The sequence below is a fragment of the Mirounga angustirostris genome, unplaced genomic scaffold (genome assembly GCF_029215605.1).
Source record: "Mirounga angustirostris isolate CCGP_5_RB_7025 unplaced genomic scaffold, mMirAng1.0.hap1 SCAF_14, whole genome shotgun sequence".
Lineage (NCBI taxonomy): Eukaryota > Metazoa > Chordata > Mammalia > Carnivora > Phocidae > Mirounga > Mirounga angustirostris.
The window spans coordinates 27,348,571-27,372,596 of record NW_026991722.1 but is presented as its reverse complement, the minus strand read 5'-3'; the positions used below and the strand labels follow the sequence as shown (position 1 = coordinate 27,372,596).

At 43.6% G+C, this 24,026-nt stretch overlaps 2 protein-coding genes and 1 long non-coding RNA gene across 6 annotated transcripts in view; 1 reads left to right on the top strand and 2 right to left on the bottom strand.

Annotated features, from left to right (window-relative positions):
- EPG5 (ectopic P-granules 5 autophagy tethering factor) overlaps positions 1-2,831 on the bottom strand; it is a 105,928-nt gene extending 103,097 nt beyond the window's left edge. For all 4 annotated transcript variants that reach the window (XM_045886788.2, XM_064577657.1, XM_064577658.1 and 1 more), the window contains exon 1: positions 2,693-2,831. In XM_045886788.2, the coding sequence (XP_045742744.1) occupies positions 2,693-2,755 (63 nt within the window). In that variant the 5' untranslated portion in view covers positions 2,756-2,831. The remainder of the gene's footprint in view (positions 1-2,692) is intronic.
- Positions 2,832-2,996: 165 nt separating this feature from the next.
- On the top strand, positions 2,997-13,456 carry LOC129046187 (uncharacterized). The gene is made up of 2 exons (XR_010407194.1): positions 2,997-3,161; positions 8,214-13,456. It is a non-coding gene; the product is annotated as an uncharacterized LOC129046187 (long non-coding RNA).
- Positions 12,902-24,026, bottom strand: part of PSTPIP2 (proline-serine-threonine phosphatase interacting protein 2) — a 69,867-nt gene continuing 58,742 nt past the window's right edge. Inside the window, exons 11-15 of the mRNA XM_045886787.3 lie at positions 22,696-22,792; positions 22,499-22,580; positions 21,203-21,237; positions 19,646-19,703; positions 12,902-14,524 (exon numbers count right to left, since the gene is read on the bottom strand). Coding sequence (XP_045742743.1) covers positions 19,654-19,703; positions 21,203-21,237; positions 22,499-22,580; positions 22,696-22,792 — 264 coding nt within the window. The 3' untranslated portion in view covers positions 12,902-14,524; positions 19,646-19,653. The remainder of the gene's footprint in view (positions 14,525-19,645; positions 19,704-21,202; positions 21,238-22,498; positions 22,581-22,695; positions 22,793-24,026) is intronic.

Genomic DNA, 24,026 nt, shown 5'->3' with positions numbered 1-24,026 from the left:
CTGAAGCAGAAAATATATATATATATATATATAAAAAACTGAGAACCAAAAGAGATGGTAGTGGTAAACCTAAGGTTGAAGAGAAAGATAGAAGCCAGGTCATTTAGGGCCCTGAGTCCATGCTAAGGACTCTGGACTCTAGCCTCAGAGTAATGGGGAACCTCTGAAAGGTTTTAAGGAGGAGAGTTATCAGTTTTGTTTTTTGTTTTGTTTTGTTTTAAAGATTTTATTTATTTAGGGGTGCCTGGGTGGCTCAGTTGTTAAGCGTCTGCCTTCGGTTCAGGTCATGATCCCAGGGTCCTGGGATCGAGCCCCGCATCAGGCTCCCTGCTCAGCGGGAAGCCTGCTTCTCCCTCTCCCACTCCCCCTGCTTGTGTTCCCTCTCTCACTGTGTCTCTCTCTGTCAAATAAATAAAACCTTTAAAAAAAATAAAATAAAAATAAATCAATCGGCTTTAGTTTACAGAATGGGCAGCAAGAATGAATTTGGAAAGGCCAGTTTAGCAGAAATTCAAAAACTCTTCCTTGGAGAATGGTGGTGGTAGGATGGAGAAAAACGAGCAGAGTTAAGAGAATATTTAGGAACCACAACTGGCAAGACTTAGTGACTGATTAGATTTGGAGAGTGAGGAAAAAGTATGTGTCCAGGATTTCTGGTTTGACCAAATACCTCTGGAATGAAGGCCTCTTCAAATAAATTAACATAGGGGCGCCTGGGTGGCTCAGTCGTTAAGCGTCTGCCTTCAGCTCAGGTCATGATCCCAGGGTCCTGGAATCGAGCCCCGCATCAGGCTCCCTGCTCAGCGGGAAGCCTGCTTCTCCCTCTCCCACTCCCCCTGCTTGTGTTCCCTCTCTCGCTGTGTCTCTCTCTGTCAAATAAATAAATAAAATCTTCTTAAAAATTAATTAATTAATTAACATATGTCTGTGAAAGAAAATTGCCTGAAATGTGTCAATAAAATGAGCAACTGGTTTTTCTTGACAGATTAAAAGCTTAAGGTTTTTATTTCAGAAATCCTGTTGCAAACAAAATAACCTGACACAGAATCCTCTTAACTGTTTTTAAGTATTTATAGACAGAGGGGCGCCTGGGTGGCTCAGTCGTTAAGCGTCTGCCTTCAGCTCAGGTCATGATCCCAGGGTGCTGGGATTGAGCCCCACATCGGGCTCCCTGCTCAGCAGGAAGCCTGCTTCTCCTTCTCCCACTCCCCCTGCTTGTGTTCCTGCTCTCGCTATCTCTCACTCTCTGTCAAATAAATAAATAAAATCTTTTAAAAAAGTATTTATAGACAGACATATAGATATATGAATTATTTATTAAGCTACTGGATTGAGATTTTTGGCTTTACCTTGAGTTGTCAAACTGCACGACTTTGGGCCTACCATTTAACTTCTCTAGGCTTTAGTTTCATCATTCGTTTGGGGAAAAAAAAAAAAGCCCTACAGAGTAAGATTTAACATTCTGCCCTCTACATGACTGATGTTTACATGTTATGCACTACCATATTCTAGGTTCAGGGACCTTATGCATGGTTCACCAAGGGCTTTTTTTAATTCCTCCTCCATCTAGCTAGTTCTTTTACCAGCCCAATACAATGAAAAATTATTTCTCTTAAATATGCTTCTTAAATTAGATAGCAAAATGGCTTTCAAAGAGTAACTCCTCACAGGCCTGGGTACGCCGGTGTGCATAACTCCATTACAGCCTTTTTAAAATGCACAATGAAACAGCATCAATCATTTATGGCTTATTAAATACAGTATCTTTGAACACCTGTCTCCTGCCAAAACTTTGTTCCCATGAGAAAATCAGATTTGGGTACCATTTTTAAGGTACACTTGCTCTGCAATATCACCCACTTGTCGGAAAGGAAATTTCCAGTAATTGTAATACTACCCTCATTATTTCCTTAATATAAATTCAGTTCCAGGTAAGCCAGAATAATCTAGGTCCAGTCATCCAGGGGCAGCATTTAACCTGTTCACTGTAAAATAAATGTCATTTCATGAAATATATAGGAGAAAAATTAAAACCCAAGCTGCACCTGAAACAAAACAAACCAACAAAAGTAACCCAGAAAATTCAAATCCATCTCTACTGTGTGAGTCCTGCCCTGGTTTAATTTCTGGACATTCGTCCCCCATCATAAACGACCAGGATAATGAGAAATAAACAGCAGCAGCACCACTATCACCTTGAATTTCAAAAGTGAAAAGGTACATCGCTACAATCTATCTGTCGCTATCCATAAAGCTCTGCCAGAGGGTCCATGCTACGCGTGGAGGACAGGTTCCTTCCCTCTTTGTGCATGAGAGGCCTGAAAATGTTCCCAGGTGTAAAGGACAAAAGAGACAACGATGAAGCTGGGGACTGAAAAGGTGCTCCACGGCAGGAACCCAGACCCAGATGGGGAAAAGTCAAGAAGAAAGCAGAAAAGAAAGAGCCCACTGAGATCAGAGGAGGAAAAGGAAAATAGGGCTCCTGACCAAATCTGGTAGGGGAACGTGGAGATGGAATAGATGAACAGGACTGGCGTCAGTGGGTGGTGGGATCAAATACTGGGAGGTGCGGGCAGAGACCGCGGAGGGCTCAGGAAATGGGTAGCCCTGGGGGCGAGGGAGGCCCAAGAGAGGAAAAAGGAGACAGGGCGCATCCGCCACGGTCTCGGCAGGGTGGCGGGGAGATCCTCACCTTGGTTTTAGTCCGGCTGGCCTTGGCCTTGGCCCGGCGCGGGGGCCTCACCGCCTCGGCCATAGACCCTGCGGTAGCGCCGTCGCCGTTTGTTTTTGTCAAAACCCTGCGCTTCCCACAGCCTGTCCAGTTCCGGCCTCCGGACTTATCACGTGACCGGGCCTCCACCACTCCCGGAGAAGGGGCGGCAGCACAGGGACGCTACGGGCCGCGACGTAGGACAAACCACTCCAGGAAGCACGTTTTCCCCGAAGGATGGTGGCTCCGCCCCCTTCCCTCAGGCCCCACCCCTGGCGCGGTGCTTTGCACCTCCAGGTGTACCCTGTACGCGCGGGTTCGATCGGTTGTGTGGAGCCCTGGGGCTGACTGTCCGTGTTGAGAGTGCGTCTGTCTCTCCGGCCTGCACTCGGTGTGGAGCCCGGGTGCGCTGGCATACCTCACCCCCGCCGGCTTAAAGGAGTCCGGGGAGGTATGTTTATTTATCAATCTTCTTTTGACCTGTAGTTAAGTAGATCCCCCAGTCAGCCTCAATCTCTGCTTTGCGCCCGTGATGTGCCCTTGAGATTTCCACCTCGGTTCCCTCTTTTGTAAAGGGGAACGATGATATTTGATGAAGATTAAATGTGCTAATGGTGAAAGGTACTTGTGGAGCGACAGGCATGTCAGTAAATGGAAGTTATCATTACTATACACATTGCTAGGCAGGAAATAAGACACCTGACCCGAGAAGGGCAGAGAAGAAATAAGACACATAAAAGTTTTCTTAGAGATTTTCCGTACCTTGCTTCATTTTTAAAATTCCAGATGTTAAAAACCTGGCCCCTTCTCCCTTCCCCAGCTGTTCAATTTCTTTTTTCCAAAGCACTTAGTGCCTCTTAAAATACTATATAATTTGCTTTTATGTTTGTGTCTGTCAGCTCCTCCAGAATGTAAGCTCTTAAAGGGCAAGGGTTCTTTGTTTTGTTCCCTGTTGTATCCCCAGGGCCTCCACAACACGGGCCAGCCTAGAGTAGATGCTCAATAAATATTTGATGAATGGAACAAATGAATGTGAGTTGTTTTGTCTGGTGGTGGGGTAAGATAGTTGAGATGGCTTCTATGGGAGGAAAATAAGACTATCCACCCACTGGTGGCATATCCTAGAATGAAAAATCCAGGAATATGACATGAGAAATGGGAAGCACTTAAGAGATACAAACTGCATAGTGACTTGTTTATGAGCTATTTGATCATATACAGTTTCACATATTTTGAAATCCTCAACAACAAAAATGTTATCAAGCCACTCAGAACGCACATGCACTTTGTACACCTGTGTGTGTGTGTGTTTGTGTGTTTATTTATTTATGTGTAATGGGCGAGACTTAGCAAATATGAACAAAATCTTTTTACCACCTTTACTACCCATTAATTTTGCTGGTGTTTCTTCAGGTCTGGAATACCCTTTCTGGTTTAGACCAATTCAATTCCTTTTTGGCCTTCGAAGTTCTCTATGTGTTAGTCACTACGTAGCAAAACAGAACTGACCCTCCCTTCACTTTCTATGGTTCACAATTTAGTTGGGAAGCAGACACAATGCATAGGTAAATTGCGATAAATATATCACAGCCAGGCCACCTGGGTGGCTCAGTCGTTAAGCATCCTCAGGTCATGATCCCAGAGTCGTGGGATCGAGCCCTGCATCCGGCTCCCTGCTCAGCGGAAAGCCTGCTTCTCCCTCTCCCATTCCCCCTGCATGTGTTACCTCTCTCGCTGTGTCTCTCTCTGTCAAATGAATAAATATCACAGCCTAAAGGGAAAAGCGGCATACTTTACATTTATAAACTGAATTTTGTAAGAAAATTTTGCAAAAAAAAAAAATATATATATATATATATGAACTGAATTTATTAGACCTTAGTACTGTAAGTAGTTAGTTTTGCTAGTCAGTTCAGGCAATAGAAGAAATTAATCTCTATTAAACTTAATACTGTAGTTTTAAATGCTTGAGGGAATTTAAATCACAATGGGACCGATTGTTTAACAAAATTTGGTCTACTGAATTTGAATGACCAAATGTTAAAGTTCCCTCTTGAAAGTGATTATTAAAATTCATTAGATTTATAAATAGAATGTTGAGATGAAATAATAGAATGTTGAGATTTATAAAGATAAAGACTTAAGAAAAACTAAATTAAAAAAAGAAAAAGAAAAACTAAATTTTACAATGTATATGACTAATAAATTGAACATTAATTTTGAAATAATTTAAAAGGTCAATTTCAAAAAACAAAATAACGATAAATGTACATAAACGCTACCTGCAGACACCCTAAAAAATGTACATTGACGGCAAGCATGGTTAATCACTTACCTAATTTAACAGTGAAGGGTTTGCTACTAAGATTCTTGGGCAGTAATCACCATTTCCTAAGCTCTTACTATCAGTCAGGAACTGTTCTGAGTACTTTTCACATAACTCATTTGATTCTCATAACAATCCTGCAAAGTCAGTTGTTTTATTGTTCTCATCTTATAGACAGGGACTAAGGCTCAGAGAAGTTAAATTATTTGCCTACGGTCACTCTAGCGAGCTAGCCTGAGCTAGTAAATGGGGGAGCTGGGATTTGAACCAATGCAATTGTACAGTATAAATAAATAGACTTTTTTTTAAAGATTCTATTTATTTATTTGACAGAGAGAGAGAGCACAAGCTGGGGGAGCGGCAGGCCGAGGAGAGGGAGAAGCAGACTCCCTGCTGAGCAGGGACCCCCCCCCCCCCATGTGGGGCTCGATCCCAGGACTCTGGGATCATGACCTGAGCTGAAGGCAGACGCTTAACTGACTGAGCCACGCAGGCGCCCCTAAATAGACTTTTAAGATAGGTAGCTAGGCTTACTCTCTCCGTATTTGTGATACTCTAAACTTACACATTGGAGCTGAGATGAATATCAGAAATATTTCATTTAAAAGATACTGGGTTAGGGGCGCCTGGGTGGCTCAGTCGTTAAGCATCTGCCTTCAGCTCAGGTCATGATCCCAGGGTCCTGGGATCGAGCCCCGCATCGGGCTCCCTGCTCTGCAGGAAGCTTGCTTCTCCCTCTCCCGCTCCCCCTGCTAGTGTTCCCTCTCTCGCTGTGTCTCTCTGTCAGAGAAATAATAAAATCTTAAAAAAAAAAAAAAGATACTGGGTTATTCAGAATAGTCACAGCATTGACTGTTGGGTATTGGTTTTATATATTTTTTCTTTCCTTCAAAAAATTCTATAATAGTTTTAAATTTTAATATTTTTAAATGTATCTGCAAGCAACATAAAGTACAACATAGAAAAACATGTAATAGAAAGTTAACCCTCCTCTCCCTAGAGTTAACCATTATTAACAGTTCAGTATGCATCCTTTCAGACATTCTACCCATGTACAAATATCACATTCTTAAATACTCAATGTCCATGTATATATTGTCTGTAACCTTTTAATTAATAAATTCTGGAGATATTTCCTTGTAAGGAAAATGGCTCTATTTCATTTTTCCCTTAATTAATTAAATATTCCCTAACTTTATTTAAACACACTTCTGATGGCCATTAAATTGTTTCTGATTTTTCACTATTAAAAGCAATGCTTAGGGGCTGGCTCATCGGTAGAGGATGCAATTCTTGATCTTGGGGTTGCAAGTTTGAGCCCCACGTTGGGTATAGAGATTACTTAAAAAAAAAATCTTAAAAAAAAAAATGCTTACAAATGACCATACTTGTACATTTTTTGTGCATGTGTACTTCTATAAGATAGATGCCTAGCTGTAAAATTGCTGATCAAAGAGACATTCTCAATTTTAATTTTAATAAGTATTTACCGAATTTCCTTCCAATGGGTTATATTCATTTTCATTGCACCTTTCAGAATTTAAAATAATTTTGGGGGCATCTGGGTGGCTCAATCAGTTAAACATCTGCCCTCAGCTCAGGTCATGATCCCAGGGTCCTGGGACAGAGCCCCACATCAGGCTCCCTGCTCAGCAGGCTCTCTGCTTCTCCCTTTCCCTCTGCCTGCCCCTCCTACTGCTTGTTCTCTCTCCCTCTCTCTCTCTGCCAAATAAATAAAATCTTTAAAAAAAATTTTTTTAATGAAATATTTTCAATCTCATGAGAAAAATCCCAATTTAAAACAATTACCAGGCATTCATAAAAGGAGTATAATTCACATACTATATTACAGTATTCCAAAATTTCATATGAGCCTGATTCCTAAGGCAGCCAGCATCTGGAACAGTATTTGCCATAACGGGTTCAATGAAAGCTGCTGCACTCAGGAAGGAGCGCTGGGTAAACCTTTCTTAAACTCCCCTATGAAATTAGATTCCAGAGGCTCTGTTGCCATCTGGTGGTAATTTCCCCCCTGATGACACCTCCTCTGACATGATTTCCGAGAAGTCCTTCATTCTACAGTTAATTACTTCCTCAGTCTGTATGAGGCATTAATTATTTCATCATCTGTGATTACTAAACATATTTTTTTTTAAATTATGAGGAAATCACATTATTTCTAAATTTTTTTCAGTTTCTTGAGACAATTAGCTGGAAGTGCAAGTACCAAAAATATCCTCCTGCCTACATTTTTTTGAAGACTCTTACATAGACGGGAGCTCTTCTATTAACAGACTTTTGCATCCACAGTAAGCAAAACATATAAAACTTATCTTTTTTCTATTATTTCCCCTCTCGTAATCTTCCCCACTTAAAAAAAAAAAAGTTAAATGAGTCATAGAAATGGTGAGTTATTTGTACCCCCCAAAGCATCAGATACCTGCTGGTGTCCCACTCATATCTCCTTGGCATTTATGATTTCTGAATATGCAGATCCAAACTCCAATTGTCACATCTTTGCCTCAGAGCTCCCTTTGGCCACGTGTATGCAGGTGCCAGGGAAATACTGCATCCCCCTAAACTGAAAGCAGCCCTCAACCACTGACAGATGGGGATTGACATATAAATACCATTATGGGTTGAACTGTATCCCTCAAAATGCATATATTGAAGTCCTAACTCGCAGTACTTGAGAATGTGACCTTATTTGGAGATAGGATCTTTAGAGAGATAATCAAGTTAAAATGAGGTCATAAGGGTGCGCCCTAATCCAATATGACCTGTATCCTTATACAAAGGTGGAATTTGGACCAGAAATATGCAGAGAGGTAAGACAACCATCCACTAGGCGAGGACAGAAGCCTAGAACAGCTCCTTCCTACACAGCCCTTAGAAGAAACCAACTCTGCTGACACTGTGACTTTGGACTCCTAAACTCCCCAACTGAGAAAACACATTTCTGTTGTTTAAGCCAATCCGTGTGTGGTGCTTTCTTATAGCAGCTTTAGCAAACTAATACACACACCCTGCTCCCTCACACCTGGCCTGGACTAACGCTGTGATCTGTGTTCTGTGCTGTTTCCCAGAGTCCCCCATGGGATTCAGCTCCAATTACCCACAGTGGCAACTTCCTTGATAACACAGTCTTTACTCACTTCCTTCTCTTCCCTTTTTCAGTTCCCATTTCACTGCTAGGTCCACTTCCGAAATGAACTACTTGATCTCGAACTCTCAAACTCTTGAACTCCTGGTCTCCAGGCCTCCTTGAGGAACCCAGACAAGACTGTATCAGAAACGGTACTCAGATGTCAGGATGGCATTCTGGAATCAGACCCCTTCCCAGCCAGATGGTCACAAGATCTCACTGCTTACGGAAGTGGAGTGAGGGGTGATGACCACCAACCTGAAGCATCACAATTATTGGAGGCCTCATCTGTGGGGACTCAGGGCAGGATTCAGGGGGACAGTCTTTTTTTTTTTTTTTTTTTTTTTTAAAGATTTTATTTCTTTGACAGAGAGAGACACAGTGAGAGAGGGAACACAAGCAGGGGGAGCGGAAGAGGGAGAAGCAGGCTCCCCGCCGAGCAGGGAGCCCGATGCGGGGCTCGATCCCAGGACCGCGGGATCACGACCCGAGCCGAAGGCAGACCTCAATGACTGAGCCACCCAGGCGCCCCCAGGGGGACAGTCTTATACAACATTCCTGACATTTGAGAGATGTGGGGTGAAATGTAGCTATAAGGACCATAGAGTGGGTTGTTGTCGAAGGCTGTCAGTGTACCAAAGAGAATTACAAGCTCAGGCCACTAGGACTAACAAGAAAGCCAGAAAGCCTCTATGGTAACATGGACAGAAATGCATTTTATAGAAGTTACAAAGGAAACAGGAACATGAAATAATGTTACTCTAAACTAGCTTATCCTCATTTAGACCCCCCTGAGTCAGGTCCAGGGGGCATTCTGGAACACATGGTACATTCTGGAACAGGTGAGGGCAAATGCAGAAGGCCAGGACATCACACAAACGCAGACATCTCCACCAGCTTCCTCTGTCGCGTCCATGCTTCTCCTTCCAGCTCATACCTGCAGCCTCAGAGGAGGTGTCCTTCAACCCGGTGCGTGGAGAAGAGCAAAAACACTCATGCCTGGTTCAAGAATAAATCATCTCTGTATGTTAATTGTTGTTCATCTCTATGTGGACTGCTGCCACACGACAGCCCCACCCAGGATGAAGAGAAGTGCTCCCCGTGGCAGCGCATCAAGTAACCCAGCTGGTCATCACGTGGTGCGAAAGGAGAGGAGCCCCAGGTAAGCACAGACACAGACTGCTGGGCAATGGTGCACGACTTGACTGATGGATCAGGGAATGGGATCAGAAGACTGAAAACAAAAGAATGGGCAACAAAATGTGAAATCTGTGTGTCTTACACCAGCACCCACAGAAACTACTCATCAAAGGAGGTGCAGAGCAACCAGGTAGGTAGGATGACTCATCCAGGGACGTCCAGCCAGCCTCTGTCCTTGGCCATGCCAGTGCTCCCTCAGTGGACTCATGAGCAGAGTAGCTGTGGTAGCAGGGATGAAGACTTTTACACCAGGCCCACCTTAGTGGCTACTGCTAAATGTCTGACCATTTAGCCCCTGAAGCTGAAGGTGAGCCCTAATTATGTTATCATCCCCTCAAGGAGACCAACCAGCCACTTGGTGGCAATGTGATTCCATTGAACTCCTTCCACTCTAGAAGGAGCAGAGATTCACCTCTACTGGGACTGATTCCAAGCATAGATTCTCCTTTCCTACTGGCAGTGTCTTGGCCAACAGTGCTATCCAAAGGCTCAAAGAGTATCTCATGTATCATTATGAAATTCCACATAACATCACCTTAGACCAGTGTTTGCCAAATTGCTTTTCATTACCCTTCATTAGACACTTTTTGCTAATTGCCACTCCCATGAAATTTTAATAGCACAGATATACTGTATCCCTGTATATGCACCATATGTGTATCTGTGCTTTAAACATACGAAGACTAAAATTAGTTTTTCCCATCAAGAACCAATTTTCACCCCTTGTGAGTAATACTGCCCCCACTGAGAATGCATACCTTACACCAAGAGCTCCACTTTATAGTGAAGTTGGTGCAACAACAGGGAAATGCCCATGGGCTCCACTTTGTCTGCTACATGCCACGTCACCTAGAAGCTGCTGTCCTGATAGAATGTTGGAATGGCCTTGTAAAGGTGTGGCAGCTTGAGAATACATTGCAGGGATTGGGGTGCTGGTCTTAATGATGAGGTCTTATATGGTGCTTATATAGCCATAATATGGTACTGGATGTTGACTCCAATAGATAGAAAACACAGGTCTGGGAGCAAAGGGATGAGAGTGGCCTCTGCCACCAGAGATTACACTGACCCACTTGGGAAACTGGTGCTTCCCATCTCTTCAACTTTAGGCTCTGCAGCACTAGAGCATCTCGCTCTACGTGGTTGCCAGGAGATGCATCAACCGTGGGGCATAGAAAGGGTTCCACTGGGGCGCCTGGGTGGCTCAGTCAGTTAAGCATCTGCCTTCAGCTCAGGTCATGATCCCGGGGTCCTGGGATTGAGCCCATGTCAGGCTCCTTGTTCAGTGGGGAGTCTGCTTTTCCCTCTCCCTCTGACTCTCCCCCCACTCATGCTCTCTCTTCCTCATTCTCTCTCTCAAGTAAATAAATAATCTTGGGGCGCCTGGGTGGCTCAGTTGGTTAAACGACTGCCTTCGGCTCAGGTCACGATACTGGAGTCCTGGGATCGAGTCCCACATCCGGCTCCCTGCTCAGCAGGGAGTCTGCTTCTCCCTCTGACCCTCCCCCCTCTCATGCTCTCTCTTCCTCATTCTCTCTCTCAAGTAAATAAATAAAATCTTTAAATAAATAAATAAATCTTGAAAGAAAGAAAGAGAAAGAAAAGGAGGGAAAGAAGGAAGGAAGAAAGAAAAAGAAAAAAAAAGAAAGAAAGAGAAAGAAAGAAAGAAAGTTCATTCTACTAAAACTGTGGCTGATGCCTAGTCATGCCAGTAGATGAGCAAGAAAAGAAAGGAGTAACTGTCCCAGCAGGAGTACATGATTATCATGAGGAAAGTGGGACAGGGAGGAATATATCCGGAACACAGGAGTTTCACTGGGATGCCTCTGGGGGTTGCCATGCCTGGTGAAAAATTATCAGTTGGCAATTTCAGCAAACAGGGTCTGACAAGAGCCTGATAACTAGGGGCTGAGACCCCTTAGGGATGAGGGTTGGGGTCACCCCACCAGTCATGCAACCTAGACAAGCAGTAGATTTGCCAAGGGGGAAGGGAATCTAGAATGTGTGGTATTAATTTGCTAGGGCTGCCATATCAAAATACCACAAACTGGATGGCATAAACTATAGAAATTCATTTTCTTGCAGTTCCGGAAGCTGGCAGTCCAAGATTAAGGTGCTGGTTGGTTTCCTCTGAGGCCTCTCTCCGGGCTTGCAGATGGCTATCTTCTGGTTGTTTTTCAAAGGTCATTCCTTTGTGCACACTCACCCCTGGTGTCTCTTTCTCTTCTTAGAAGGATGCCAATCAGAATGGATTAGTGCCCCACCCCAGGGACCTCATTTCAACTTAATCACCTCTTTCAAGGCCCTATCTCCAAACACAGTCACATTCTGAGGTGTGGAGGATTGGGACCTCAACATATAAATTTGGAGGGGGCTGTGAGCAGAATATGATTCACTCCATAACAGGCTGGTGGAGGAAGGAGATGATGAATAGCAGTTATAGATAGACTCAGGACCATCTATAGCAAGGGACTATAGCTTGTCCTACTAAACCTCCTGGTGTGCATATGCGTGTGCGCGTGTGTGTGTGTGTGTGTGTGCGTGTTGGAAACCAGAACTAGAAGAAGTGATGGCAGGCAGGGTGGAGTAAAATTCATGCGGGCACAGATGGATCTGAGCCCCGCAGGGGTCAGCCACTGTCAGGGCACCATCCACATTCCTTCTGCACTTACCGTTCCCTTACAGGGCAGCCCAAATTCCGACTGCCAGGAACTGCCCCTCCCAAGGACTCTCTCGGCAATCTGGATCCCACTCTGCTTGGCACTTCTGCGTTTCAGGCAGGTCAGAGATGCCAGGGAAGTCATCTTTCCTGGGGGTGGCCCTCAACCAGTGAGTGCAGGGAGCTGGGGAAGGAATATCACCGCTCCTCTCCACTGGTGAGTCGGCTTGAGGTGTGTGTCCCACACGGTTCCCCAGGAGTCCCCAGACTGAAGCTCCAGTGTCCGCAGTGCTGACTGGCTCAATAATGCAGGCCTTTTTGTTTTCCTTCCCTTCCCTCCTACCTTCCATCTCCTTTACCTTCCCACTCCGATATGGGTGCTTTCTGGGATCACCCCCCAGAAAAAAAGACCTGCACTCAAATTCTTACCTCAGGGTCGGCTTCCGGCGGAATTCAAATTAAGATACCCACGGTCTTCAGGGTAGCTCATATTTACTAAACTTAACGTGTATGCTTATTTGACTGGCTTTGCTCCCTTTACGCTCCTGGTTTCTCTCTCAGACTGGTTGCTTCTCCAGGTGCGCTCTCTCCTAGCCACTAATTCTTTCATACTTACTACAGTGTGTCAGGTGCTGGGGACACAGCAAGAAAAACTGACGGAGAGGGACCTGCTGTCATGAAGGTTACTGTCCAGGAGGGAAGCCAGACTTTAAACAATTAATTTCAAGAGCGAATCATGTCCTATCAAGGGCAATCTGGGAGAGAAAAAGGACACAGCAGTGGGATCCAATCTTGTCTGGAGGCGGGGACGGTGCCTCCCCAAGGAAGTGACTTTGCTGGAAGGATCACAAAAATGCAAAATAAATCGCAAATCACCAGGAACCTTTATTTTACTTCATATCAAACTGAAAAAGCCATAAAATTAAAATATTTTCAATTCATAAAACTTTTACATCAATGACACTGACCAATAGAAAAGTGAAATCCCTGAGGAATTGCCAACAATAAATAAAACACTTAAAAACAGAACGTTCTGAGTTCGAAGGAAAATTTCCTGAGCCTGCCCAATTTGGGGAAGTCAATGGCCCTTTGCAAACTTAAGTTTGTCAAAAGGATATCCCATTGATGCAAGTTTCCTGTCATGAGAAGAAGCTGCCACTTTCAATAACACCTTACATTAAATGGGGGGAAATAATCTTGTTTCAATCAATTTATGCATAGTTCTGAGAAATCTATTACACGGGCAGGAGAAGAAAATATGTGCTCTTTGTGCCAACAGACTTTTACAACATACCAAATAAGTACCAGTGCTAGTTTTAATTTGTTATTAACTACAATGTGTTGTTTTCTTGTGGAGTGTGGATATTATACAAAAGGGATGTAGTCTCCCTACTGTTTGTGGGTAAAAAAAAGAAAGACTCAAATACCTGTGAAAGGGTAAGATTAACACTTTTAAAAATTCCAGAATCTAGCAAGGGAAAGATTCTCTGTGAAGAAGACCCAGGATGGAGGACTGGCTTTGGAGCTCTAGAATTTCTTTTAGGAATGGAGTCAAAATATCTTGTTACATGGATTTTAGGATGTACTTTTTTTCCTCCACACTTTCACAAATCAAATTCAAATGGGCTTGGCCATTAACTGTCACAAGTTAACGTTCAAGTCCCCCACCTAACTTTCTCAGTGGTATATAAAATAATGGCATGCTTTATAAACACCTTCTTAGACTAAATTAAATATGGTGCTCTGTACTTCAGCACACACAGTGAGTCATATAAAAATAAATCTGACATTTAAACCCTGGTAATTTTCCCAACTGAAAGGACACTGGCAAAAACATTTGGTGACTGAAATTTCAACACGAGCACCATAGCCTCAGGAAGGATTAGGACGAATGGTGATGTGGGATGAGCTTACACTCTGGTTTTGGTTCTGTCCCTAATCAGTAAGGAAATGGATTTCACACTTCTGGGCCTCATTTCCTCATCTGTAAAATGAGAAAGTATGATCAGATGCCCTCTCAGTCCTCCAGCCAAAAAGGAAGGGGATTTATAATTCTGCACCACTGAGGGCGCGTCCTGCTGTGGAACATTCCACAGCCACGCTGCCCCCAAAGCCAAAGACGCGCCTACAGCCTGATGGCGTGGACCCCTCTGCAGCCACCTCTCCCCCCACAAGAAGAGTCAAGGCTCCAAATCCAGAGATTTTCCGGAATCAAGGAGATAACACAATTCATTCACAATGTTGGTAACTGAGAGGAAAAGGGTAATTCTTCAGTCTGGGGCAATGTGTAAGCTTCTTTTAAAAATTTCAGAACTTCCCTAACCTCAGTTGATCTAAATGTCTACCATCAATATAAAATACCAGAACATGACAGCAAGGTCTCACTTCAAAGTTTCATGACTGACATAGCTTGGCTAGAGATGCTCCTGCTCTGAGTGCTTCCTCCCATGCCATCGAAGCACCAGCCGGGAAGGGAGTTGTGTTCTGAAAGAAAATAACAAAGAAATTTCATTAGAATGAACCACTGACCTCAGCTCCTCACTCCTACCTTGATACATTATCTACAAAGAATAAGTATGCTTGGCCAAAGAAAGCAAATGGTGAGGAATAAGTATTAAAAGTGATGAAAAATGGGGGTGCCTGGGTGGCTCAGTTGGTTAGGCATCGACTCTTTTTTTTTTTAAGATTTTATTTAAAAGACAGAGAGACACACAGCAAGAGAGGGAAAACAAGCAAGGGGAGTGGGAGAGGGAGAAGCAGGCTCCCTGCTGAGCATGGAGCCCAATGCAGGGCTCAATCCCAGGACCCTGGGATCATGACCCGGGCCAAAGGCAGACGCTTAACTAACTGAGCCACCTAGGCGCCCCCAAGCATCTGACTCTTGATTTTGGCTCAGGTCATGATCTCAGGGTCCTGGGATCGAGCCTGGTATTGGGCTCCCCACTCAGCAGGCAGTCTGCTGGAGATGCTCTCTCTCTCCCACTGCTCCTCTCCCCACCCCACCCCCAGAGCTCACATGCACACACACACACACACACTCTCTCTCTCTCTCTGTCAAATAAATAAATAAAATATTTTTTAAAATTTGTATTTATTACAGAGAGAGAGCAAGCATGGGGAGTGTCAGGCAGAGGGAGAGGGAGAAGCAGGCTCCCTGCTGAGCCAGGAGCCTGATGCGGGGCTCAATCCCAGGTGCGGGGCTTGATCCCAGGACCCTGGGATCATGACCTGAGCCAAAGGCAGACACTTAACCGACTGAGCCACCCAGGCGCCCCCTCAAAGAAATACATTTTTCAAAAAGTGATGAAAAATGGATTGTGATGACAACAGCATTGCTTTCTGGTAAACAATACACGTATTTATATTTTCTGATACACAAAAGTTATAATCTGTCTTTACCTAAACATGTTAGAAGCAAAAACAGGCAGAGCAGCTAATACCAACGACACCACACAAACCACAAATTCCTACACCTTCCTACTTCGTTTCCAAAGGCTCAAACTCTTTTAAGTGTTGTGAGAAGTTGCTTAGCTAAGTTATTAACTAAGACAGACTTCCTTCTGTAAAATTCTCTTCAGCTCTGTCAATAATACCCATATATGCTGAGCCCCTGTCCGTTGAGCTGGAGCACAACACGGAACCCGAGGGGGTGACAGAGCTCATGTGTGTTGGTGTTCGCATCATGCATCCGTGAACAGCAGGTTCTACAGCTCTGAGGGACTAGAGCTGCCAGATCAAAGGTTACCGTTACGCAACTAGAATACATGCTTTATGCAGATAGGTGAGCGTAGGAAAGGAAGAGGTTAAAAAAAAGCAAACGCCACCAAACTCTTGGAGCTGCATGGCTGCCTGCAGCCATCAGGTATGTGGTGTTCCAGAGGGCGGGGGTCCCAAGTCGCTGATTCCCCCGTCCCTCTCTACCGCGAATATGGGCTGTGCCTCTTTCCATGAGAAAAAGGGAACCTTATGAAATGAAGAAATGATGACCAGTTGTAAAAACTCCATTTGTTTGTAAGTCAGAAAGTTATGCATAGTCAGAGGCCAGGGTATTTTAGATCTTCAATTTCCATCATCTTTCACAGCCAAGTTGCTTAGATATTAAAGACATTTATTAAGCAACTTAAGGAGTCATATTTAAATCAATACATACTAGCTGATTATTTCTATGTAATTAAAACAACATGGCTTCTGTCCCATCTAGCTAATGGGCTGTAAGTCACAAAGTAGGTGTTTTCAGAGGACTGAAGACAAGCAAGGTTTGATATGCTCACTGCAAGAATTTTTCAGTGCTACACTGTTGGTGGGAATGCAAGCTGGTGCAGCCACTCTGGAAAACAGCATGGAGGTTCCTCAAAGAGTTGAAAATAGAGCTACCCTACGACCCAGCAATTGCACTACTGGGTATTTACCCCAAAGATACAAATGTACGAGTCCCGCATCGGGCTCCCTGCTCGGCAGGGAGCCTGCTTCTCCCTCTGACCCTCCCCGTCTCATGTGCTCTCTCTCTCTCTCTCTCTCTCATTCTTGCTCTCTCAAATAAATAAATAAATAAATAAAATCTTTATAAAAAAAAAAAAGATACAAATGTAGTGATCCGAATGGGCACCTGCACCCCAAAGTTTATAGTGGCAATGCCCACAATAGCCAAACTATGGAAAGAGCCCAGATGTCCATTGACAGATGACTGGATAAAGTAGATGTGGTATATATATACAATGGAATACTACTCAGCCATAAAAAAATTGAAATCTTGCCATTTGTAATGACATGGATGGAACTAGAGGGTATTATGCTAAGTGAAAGAAGTCAGAGAAAGACAATTATCATATGATCTCACTCACATGTGGAATTTAAGAAACAAAACAGAGGATCATAGGGGAAGAGAGGGAAAAATAAAACAAGACAAAATCAGAGAGGGAGACAAACCAGAAGAGACTCTTAATCATAGGAAACAAATGGAGGGTTGCTCGAGGGGAGGGGGATGGAGGAATGGGGTGATAGACATTAAGGAGGGCATGTGATGTAATGAGCACTGGGTGTTATATAAGACTGATGAATCACTGACCTCTACCTCTCAAACTAAGAATACATTATATGTTAGTTAATTGAATTTAAAACTTTTCAGTGCTATGAAACACTGAAGGAAAGCCACCACAGAGCACTATTAAAACCTGTTTTGTTGGTGCAGCCACTCTGGAAAACAGTAAGGAGGTTCCTCAAAAAGTTGAAAATAGAGCTACCATACAACCCAGCAATTGCACTACTGGGTATTTACCCCAAAGATACAAATGTAGGGATCTGAAGGGGCACATGCACCCCAATGTTTATAGCAGCAACAGCCACAATAGCCAAACTATGGAAAGAGCCCAGATGTCCATCAACAGATGAATGGATAAAGAAGATGTGGTGTGTGTGTGTGTGTGTATATATATATACACAATGGAATATTATACAGCCATCAAAAAAATGAAATCTTTTTCAATGACGTGGATGGAACTAGAGGGTATTATGCTAAGTGAAATAAGTCAATCAGAGAAAGATAAGTATCATATGAACTTACTGATATGAAGAATTCGAGAAACAAGACAGAGGACCATAGGGGAAGGGAGGGAAAAATGAAACAAGACAAAGCCAGAGAGGGAGACAAACCGTAAGAGACTCTTAATCTCAGGAAACCAACTGAGGGTTGCTGGAGTGGAGGGAGGTTGGAGGGATGGGGTGGCTGGGTGATGGACAGTGGGGAGGGTATGTACTATGGTGAGCGCTGTGAATTGTGTAAGACTGATGAATCACAGACCTGTACCCCTGAAACAAATAATACATTATATGTTAATTAAAAAATTAGGGAGGGTATGTGCTCTGGTAAGCACTGTGAATTGTGCAAGACTGTTGAATCTCAGATCTCTACCTCTGAAACAAATAATGCAATATATGTTAAGAAAAAAAAAAAAAGAAGGCAGCAGAAGGGGAAGAATAAAGGGGGGGAATCAGAGGGGAAGACGAACCATGAGAGACAATGGACTCTGAAAAACAAAGTGAGGGTTCTAGAGGGGAGGGGGGTGGGAGGATGGGTTAGCCTGGTGATGGGTATTGAAGAGGGCACGTTCTGCATGGAGCACTGGGTGTTATGCACAAACAATGAATCATGGAACACTACATCTAAAACTAATGATTAATGCATGGGGATTAACATAACAATAAAAAAATTTTTTTAATTAAAAAAAAAAATGAAAAACCTGTTTTGTTTCCTAAGAGACAGTAGCACCAAACCAGGGAGGGTGGGAGAGAGGCTGTTCCAGTTCCTGTATCCCACCCCCACTCCTGGCACTCCCAGGAACATACTAAATCAGGAATGTGCAAGAGGATCCACTCTTCAAAAACAGTTTTTTATTAAAGAAGTAATAAAGTTTCATTGTAAACCAGTTGGAAAACATAAGTAAAGAAAAACTATTACTTGTTTGGAAATATACCTTTTCAAGCCTTTTCTTTGCTCATCCGTACATATGTTGTCATACCCCAAGATACGCCCATTTGGGTTAAAACACTCATACTTGATAGAGTTTCATACAGTACTATTTTGGCTTTGGAGGCATTCCTTCCCATTTGTGAAGACTGAGATTGACTTGGGACATGTTGCAAGCTGCAAGTGTCTGAGAACCAAAGACAGAGCACCATCTCCGCAGTAACGGTTGCCTCCACGATTCAGCTCTAGGAATCCTTGTTTGCTAGTATGGAGCAGTAATAATCTGAGATGAGTTGACCCCCATAATGCCCTCGTGTAATAGGTGAGTGTGATAGTGTTTGCCTCATTTTCACTGACTTCTTTTTTTTTTTTTAAAGATTTTATTTATTTATTTGAGAGAGACAGAGCACAAGAGGAGGGAGCGGGAGAGGGAGAAGCAGACTCCCTGCCGAGCAGGGAGCCCGATGCGGGACTCGATCCCGGGACTCCAGGATCATGCCCTGAGCCGAAGGCAGTCGCTTAACCAACTGAGCCACCCAGGCGCCCTGTTTGTTTGGTTTTTTAAAGATTTTATTTTATTTATTTGAGAGAGAGAGAATGAGAGACAGAGAGCATGAGAGGGAAGAGGGTCAGAGGGAGAAGCAGACTCCCTGCCGAGCAGGGAGCCCGATGCGGGACTCGATCCCGGGACTCCAGGATCATGCCCTGAGCCGAAGGCAGTTGCTTAACCAACTGAGCCACCCAGGCGCCCTCACTGACTTCTTTTGACTTGACTTTTCCCCCTTTGGGGAATGGGGGAGTACACTATTACTTCAACAGTGAGGATCACGTGTGTTTTGTTTGTGAGCCTTGCCTTGAGCGTAAGTGTGTTATAGCCACAAAGAGCTTAACGGGAGCAGAAACGAGCTACAGAATAATTAATGAAGGGAGAATCTCCTCATTCAAATATGTACGGCGCAGGCACCAGTCCCCTTGCAGTATGGGATTTAGAGAGGCCATCCTGCAGAACCCCATGCACCAGTGGGCCAGCCTGAGGCAAGGCCTTGCTGCTTGCAATGGTGTTTTAAGGAAGCTTCAGAGACTCAAAAACACACTCATCAGTCTAAATGTAATTTGATTATGCAAACATTAAAGGTTCTTACCATTGATGTTACTGGTAGATCAGACTGTAGTCCTCAACCAAGGAATAGTCAGGAGCATCTGCAAAGGGCAGAACAGCAACATTAAGTTAATCTTGTTTCATGATAAGATCTTAGCCGTTCTGAAATCAGAACATTCCACTTTAAGATTCTAGTGACTGTCCTTTTATAAAAAGAAAACATCTGGCGACAAATCCTACCAATGGTAGTCATGACTATAAGCCAGAGGATTCACTCACACATTCTGGCAATCACTACTATGATTTCATTGCCCTTTTCATCCATGCACAGATAGCAGCACCCAGAGTAAAGTCATCTTCAGACATAGACATAAATAAGTCCCACGTTATCAGATGGTAATTGTTTTACAAAAATAAAATAACTTAAATCCTTATATTTTTCAAAGATATCATTTCAGCCCCTGAATTTCTTTCAGTCACTGAAGCTCTATTAAGCTCCCATATGCTGCATGAGTTTTCTCTTCCCTCAGTCCCTTGAACCCAGGTAGGTAGATCTTTCTTTTACTCGAATAACAGATATTTGTTGAGCACCTACTATGTGCCCAGTACTGTGTTAGGTGCTATGAGTGATACAGGAGAAAACCAAGTGCCCACCCTCAAGGATCTTATAATTATCCAAGGACTAAAACTAACAAAAAGTGCTAAAATGTGTGGTTGTCCCAGAGGTATCATTAGGAGTTCTGAATGAAAAAGAGACCAGAGTGATTAGTGAAAGACCCAGTTACGGTCAGTGCACAAATATATAATATTAGGTTATATGTTTCTAGACATCTTTGCCTTCTATCAGTTATGTTTCTGTGTAATCCAAAGGAAACTATATCTCACTTTGCTGTTTATATGGTTCATATAATCTCTTAGGTAAGACTGTCAACTTAGGTAAGTTGAAATAATCTCTTAGGTAAGACTGCCTTATAATAAGTTTCTTTTGGTACTCCAAGAGTGGAATTCTCTTTGATAAGCTATAAAGTAGACCACCAATTACCAAAGTCCACTCTGTGACAAATAGTATTATATTAAGATCCTGATACAGGTTCATTCTCTTGAGAATTTGATTCTATTTATTCCCTTCTTTCCGGGCGCCTGGGTGGCTCAGTCGTTAAGCCTGATCCCAGGGTCCTGGGACCGAGCCCTATATCGGGTTCCCTGCTCAGCGTGGAGCCTGCTTCTCCCTCTCCCACTCCCCCTGCTTGTGTTCCCTCTCTCACTGTGTCGCTCTCTGTCAAATAAATAAATAAAATCTTAAAAAAAAATTGTTCCATTCTTTCCCTTTATTTCAACATTCTAACTACTCAACTTTAGAGAGAACATGATGGGGCACCTGGGTGGCTCAGTCGGTTAAGCAACTGACTTCAGCTCAAGTCATGACCTCAGGATCCTGCGTGGAACTCTGCGCTCAGCTGGGAGTCTGCTTCTCCCTCTGCCCCACCCCCCTGCTCATGTGCTCACTCTCTCTCAAATAAATAAATAATATCTTTACAAAAAAGAAAAGAGAGAGAGAACATGACATAAGCATTTCAAAAGGCCTTTCTCGGTGTCATACCTGGTGAACTTTTAGGAACTGGGAGAGGTCCTCTCCTGTAAGAAATGAAAACCAAAGTTTTTCATATGAGATCTTGTTATTTTTCTAATTTTTGACTTCACACTACAAGCATACTGCCCTCTAATCAGATCTGGTTTCTGTTCTGGAGAGTCAAGGAGAGTTCAGATGAAGCAAAAGGCCTGCACCAACGCTGACCCACTGGAATCCAGGCTGCTGACATTCTATTATGCTGACGGGCAGGCTGCACGGAGCCCCGCCCCCACACCCCACACCGACAAGAGGAAAATCTCTGCTATGAGTGCGCGGTTTCCTGATCTGGTACCTCCGCATGATCACACCTAAAATGGAAAAGACAAGCGGCTTCCACCTCACTGTTGGGATGAAATGAGCTAATTCACACGAACTATTCTGAACAGAGCCTGGCATTCTTAAATATTGATGAGGGTCCGGCAATGCCCCCTCAAATACTCCTCTTTTGAAAAAACTGGAATGGAAGTTAGCAGCTTAGTCGTGAAGTTGACTGCGTGAAACAGAAGTTTCTCTTCTGTCGGGATCCTTTACAGGTTATAGCCCTGTAAAGGGCCAGACAGTAAACGATTTCGGCTCTGCTGGCCACGAGGGCAACTCGGTTGCAACTCTGTCAACTTGAATGCAAAAGAAGCCGCAGACAAAATGCAAACGAATGAGCATGGTCGGGGTCCAATAAAACTTTATATGAACACTGACATCTGAATTTCATGTAATTTTCATGTGTCACAAAATAATATCCTTTTCTCTTTATTCAGCCATTTAAAAATGTAAAAACTATTCTTTACTCCTGGGCCCTACCAAAAGAGGTTGGTCAGAGTTGATTCACAGCAGGCCAGAGTCTGCTGACTCCTGCTTTCTATAAGCTGTAAAAAAGGTATAGGATTCATACATGAGTAACAATAATCACCCTCAAGCATGATATAGTCCTCCTTAAACTATGACTGGTAAAATCCACTGAACATTTGTCCTAAATGTGGATGTGTTCCAATTCTAATACCTCTTAGAACACTAATGATAACATTTATTAAAAGTGTTTTTCTTGGGCACCTGGGTGGCTCAGTCATTAAGGTCTGCCTTCAGCTCAGGTCATGATCCCAGGGTCCTGGGATCGAGTCCCACATCGGGCTCCCTGCTCTGCGGGAAGCCTGCTTCTCCCTCTCCCACTCCCCCTGCTTGTATTCCTGCTCTTGCTATGTCTCTCTCTGTCAAAAAAATAAATTAAAAAAAAAATTATTTTTCTTTATTTGAAAGGTAGCTGGTTATTACCTTGCTACGTTAGGTCCCGGGGCCTTTCCCTGTGAGGCTGTATTCTTCTGGGGGCAGTAGAAATTCTCATACATGATGGGTGCTAGGGGAATTAAGAAAGAAAATATTAAGATGATGGTGTCTTCCATTCTCGACATGTGATGCAGAAGACTAGTAGAAATGCTTAAATAAACCCCCAGCCCTGCCACTCCACTCACCTGGTGGGGTTTGTCCAGTTTTTCGGTTGTTCACAAAAAATGCAATGTCCTTCTCAATGCTGCATGCTTCCAAGCTCTTACGGACTTCTTCATACATCTAACAAAAAGAAGATAAATCAGGACGCCCAGGTGGTTCAGTCAGTTAAGCATCTGCCTTCTGCCCGGGTCATGATCCCAGGGTCCTAGGATCGAGTCCCATATTGGGCTCCCTGCTCGGCGGGAGTCTGCTTCTCCCTCTACCCCTCCCCACTGCTGTGCACTCTCTCTCTGACAAATAAGTAAATAAAATCTTTTTTAAAAAAAAAGATAAATCAAGCTAGAGTATGTCGGTGATAATTGTGACACAGCTTATTAAAACAGTTTTGATGAATGGCTGAATCTCCCAAATTTTGTTTTAAAAAAGAAAAAGAGACATTCCCAAGTCTCTTTTTCTATGACTCATATAAAGGGATTTTTCTGACGCATATCTGCTATTAAAATTGTTTTAGGGCGCCTGGGTGGCTCAGTTGGTTAAGCGACTGCCTTCGGCTCAGGTCATGATCCTGGAGTCCTGGGATCGAGTCCCGCTTCGGGCTCCCTGCTCGGCAGGGAGTCTGCTTCTCCCTCTGACCCTCCCCCATCTCATGTTCTCTCTCTCTGTCTCATTCTCTCTCTCAAGTAAATAAATAAAATCTTTAAAAAAAAAAATTGTTTTAAAGATGGCAAGAAAGGTATCTCTATGGCAGCATAAAAACCTTGCCAGAAAGAGGGTTTTTTATAATACTGATGGCCAAAGGAAATAGATACCAAGACTAATGCCACACACAAATGCAAAGACAATGTATTACCTTGGAAAAAGTTCTAGTCAATTCTACAGGTTTTCTAGGTATTCAATTGTTCTTCTAAAGTGACTGTCCCATCTAAGTGAGGGTGGCTATTTCTTAGACAGAGGGTTGTGATAATTTGAATTCTGATCCGTTTGAGGTCTGAGATCCCATGAAGATTGCTGTGCACAAGTTAAAGCTGGATATTGACCCTGGGAATACTGCTGAAGTAAATCTTGAGCCCTGGCGTGATCATTAGCCTGGGCAAGGGTCATTCTGCTAGTACTTGGCGCTGTCCTGGAGAGACACTCTGGGACCCACAGTCATGCTATAAAATCTCTGTCATCCATAAATTCAACTGCATTTTGGTTGGGGGGACGCCTGCGTGGCTCAGTCGGTTAAGTGTCTGCCTTTGGCTCAGGTCATGATCTATGATCTCAGGGTCCGGGATCAAGCCCTGCATCAGGTTCCCTGCTGAGCCGGGAGCCCACTTCTCCCCCGGGCCCTCTGCCCCTTCCCCTGCTTGTG